The 2465-nt window shown below is 32.1% G+C and overlaps 1 protein-coding gene across 2 annotated transcripts in view; it reads left to right on the forward strand.

Annotated features, from left to right (window-relative positions):
• SLC25A40 (solute carrier family 25, member 40) overlaps positions 1-2465 on the forward strand; it is a 28441-nt gene that overhangs the window by 18698 nt on the left and 7278 nt on the right. For both annotated transcript variants that reach the window (XM_009330537.1, XM_009330538.1), the window contains exons 8-9: positions 693-802; positions 1114-1195. In XM_009330537.1, coding sequence (XP_009328812.1) covers positions 693-802; positions 1114-1195 — 192 coding nt within the window. The remainder of the gene's footprint in view (positions 1-692; positions 803-1113; positions 1196-2465) is intronic.

Below are 2465 nucleotides of genomic sequence, written 5' to 3' on the forward strand. Positions count from 1 at the left end.
GAGCAGTTGCAGAATTTTTTTTCTTCTTTCCCTGAGTTTTTGTCTTTCTGTCTCTCTGTCTCTTTTGTTTTACTTTCCATTACAATTTATTATTATTATTGTTGTTGTTGTTGTTGTTGTTACTACTACTACTGTATTATTACAAGTATTAAACTGTTCTTATCTCAACCCACGAGTTTTCTTACTTTTCCTCTTTTTTTTGTTGTTTTCCTTTTCATTACAATTTATTATTATTATTATTATTATTATTATTATCATTTTACATTTTATTTCAATTATTAAGCTGCTCTTATCTCAACCCATGAGTTTTCTTACTTTTGCCCTTCCAATTCTCTCTGCCATCCCACTGGGGGCGGGGAGGGTGAGCAAGCGGCTGTGTGGTGCTTTGTTGCCAACTGGGGTTAAACCACAACATAGGGTTAGATTGTGTTAAGGTAGGGGTTACTTTATGGGAATGACAAAATGATTAGGCTAATTTGTATCATACAAAGAAATTTGGAATATGGAGATAAGGGGAACAAATCAGTCTGTCCATGGATCATCACAAAGAACACTTTTATTTTGCTTTCAGCTCTTGTTTCTTTTTGATTCTGTTGCCACGGTGGAATTCTTACATGTGTACTTCATAAAAGAATTTCTGTATTTGACATACAAATGTGTTGTAATGTAAGTTTATTTTTTTATAACCATAGCAATGTACTGGTATAATTATGAACGTTTCAAGAAGATGATGTGCAAGGAGGCTGGTGCACATGAACCAACATTTTTTATTGCTTTTACCTCAGGAGCAGCATCTGGCTCTGTAAGTATATATTTTTGTTTCTAGTACTACTCATTATTATCACTAATAAACTATTTAAAAGAGGTATGATTTTATATGATTCAGAAATTGTGTATGTTTTGGGGTGCATCTGCTTTAAATACACATGGCCTGGCATTCAAGCTGATTAGGTATATCTGAATAAATTACAGTGTTCTGAAATACAGGACTTCTAATAATACCAGGCACTTGGAATATCACATCTAGTTTTAAATTGTGTGCACTTTAATTTAAAAATTTTAATCAAATTTTGTTTGTGCTCTAACATTAAAATGGATTTCTTTTCCTGGTAGATTGCAGCTGTTATAACTCTGCCATTTGATGTAGTGAAAACACATAGGCAGACTGAACTTTGGGAGAGTGAGACCTTAAAAAGTAAGTTGCTGGTAAGGAGAAAAAAACCCATAATGTTTGGAAAAATAAAACCTAGTGTTTGAGTATATAGACTTTTGGTAGGAATTTTAAACATTTGTCTCTTCTTCTGAAGTTTATATAAAAATTCTATCACTAAGGCCTTTTTTCTTTTCCAAATTGTAACATCTTGTAGGATATTTTTTATCTTCTAGGATAAATACAATATTTCATTAATGGCATGGAGGAGGGAAAAGGTGTGAGTTCAGTACCATTTAGGTTAATGAGATGGTATAAAATACAAACAAAAAATCCAGCGCTATTACATTTAGGCAGGCCAGTTGCAAATTTGTATACACTTAAGTAAGTTATATTTAAGTAGGCAAAAATTTAATTTCTTGTAAAACATTCAGGTGAACAGTTATCTATTGAAAAAGATTTTTGTGTTGATAAAAATAACATGATAAAATGTTTGCACATTCACTACCACTTGCTCCTTCATAACGATATTCTTCTTTTGTTAAATATTAAGCTAGAGAGAGAAAGCACTGTGCTCAGCTTGCGTATTTTTTACCTAATATTTTGTGATTTCAAAGAAATTATTTTTGAGGGCATATTGGTGAATATCCTAACAGCTTTAAAGGGTGAAAGAGGAAGGAAATTTCTTTTTTGTTCTGTGTTCAGTAGAGCACCACTGTGTTTTATACAAATTCAAGTTGTATCTAAAAACTTTTTTCTCCATTGCTTGGGACCTGGACCAGTGAGGGACTTTCATTAACTTAAATAAATGTAGATCATGGCTTTAAGATTACAGACCAGTAAAAGGCTTAGTACCCAAACAGTTTCTGCTTAGAAACTAACTTGAAGGCCCTAGATCAGAAAGATGTTACGAAAACTTAGTGCTTGTTTTTTGGTATGAGGTTTCATTCTCTCAGGTAAATTATTTTTTTCTTATGTAATTCTTGAAAAAAACATACTTATGTTTCATTGTAGAACAAAGATCAAAAAAGCTTTAAATATAAATAGTTACTGTGTTTCAATTCTTCCCTTGTGCTGATGAATGTAGGAATTCGTTGTAACACCACTTTGAATCACAGGTAGCTGCCATATATTTATTAGGCTGATATTAACTAGATTAATATACATTTAAAATTTCATTATGGTTATCTATAATTTGTACTAGTTTAATCCTTTCCAAATCCAGTTGCTGTTAGAGTTGGACACTCACTATGCATCTACATATTGTCTCTCTGTGGCTGCAAAGATATTTTGTTGCTTCCAGATGCTGTGGGAT

Source organism: Pygoscelis adeliae, unplaced genomic scaffold, assembly GCF_000699105.1.
Source record: "Pygoscelis adeliae isolate BGI_AS28 unplaced genomic scaffold, ASM69910v1 Scaffold27, whole genome shotgun sequence".
Classification (NCBI taxonomy): Eukaryota; Metazoa; Chordata; class Aves; order Sphenisciformes; family Spheniscidae; genus Pygoscelis; species Pygoscelis adeliae.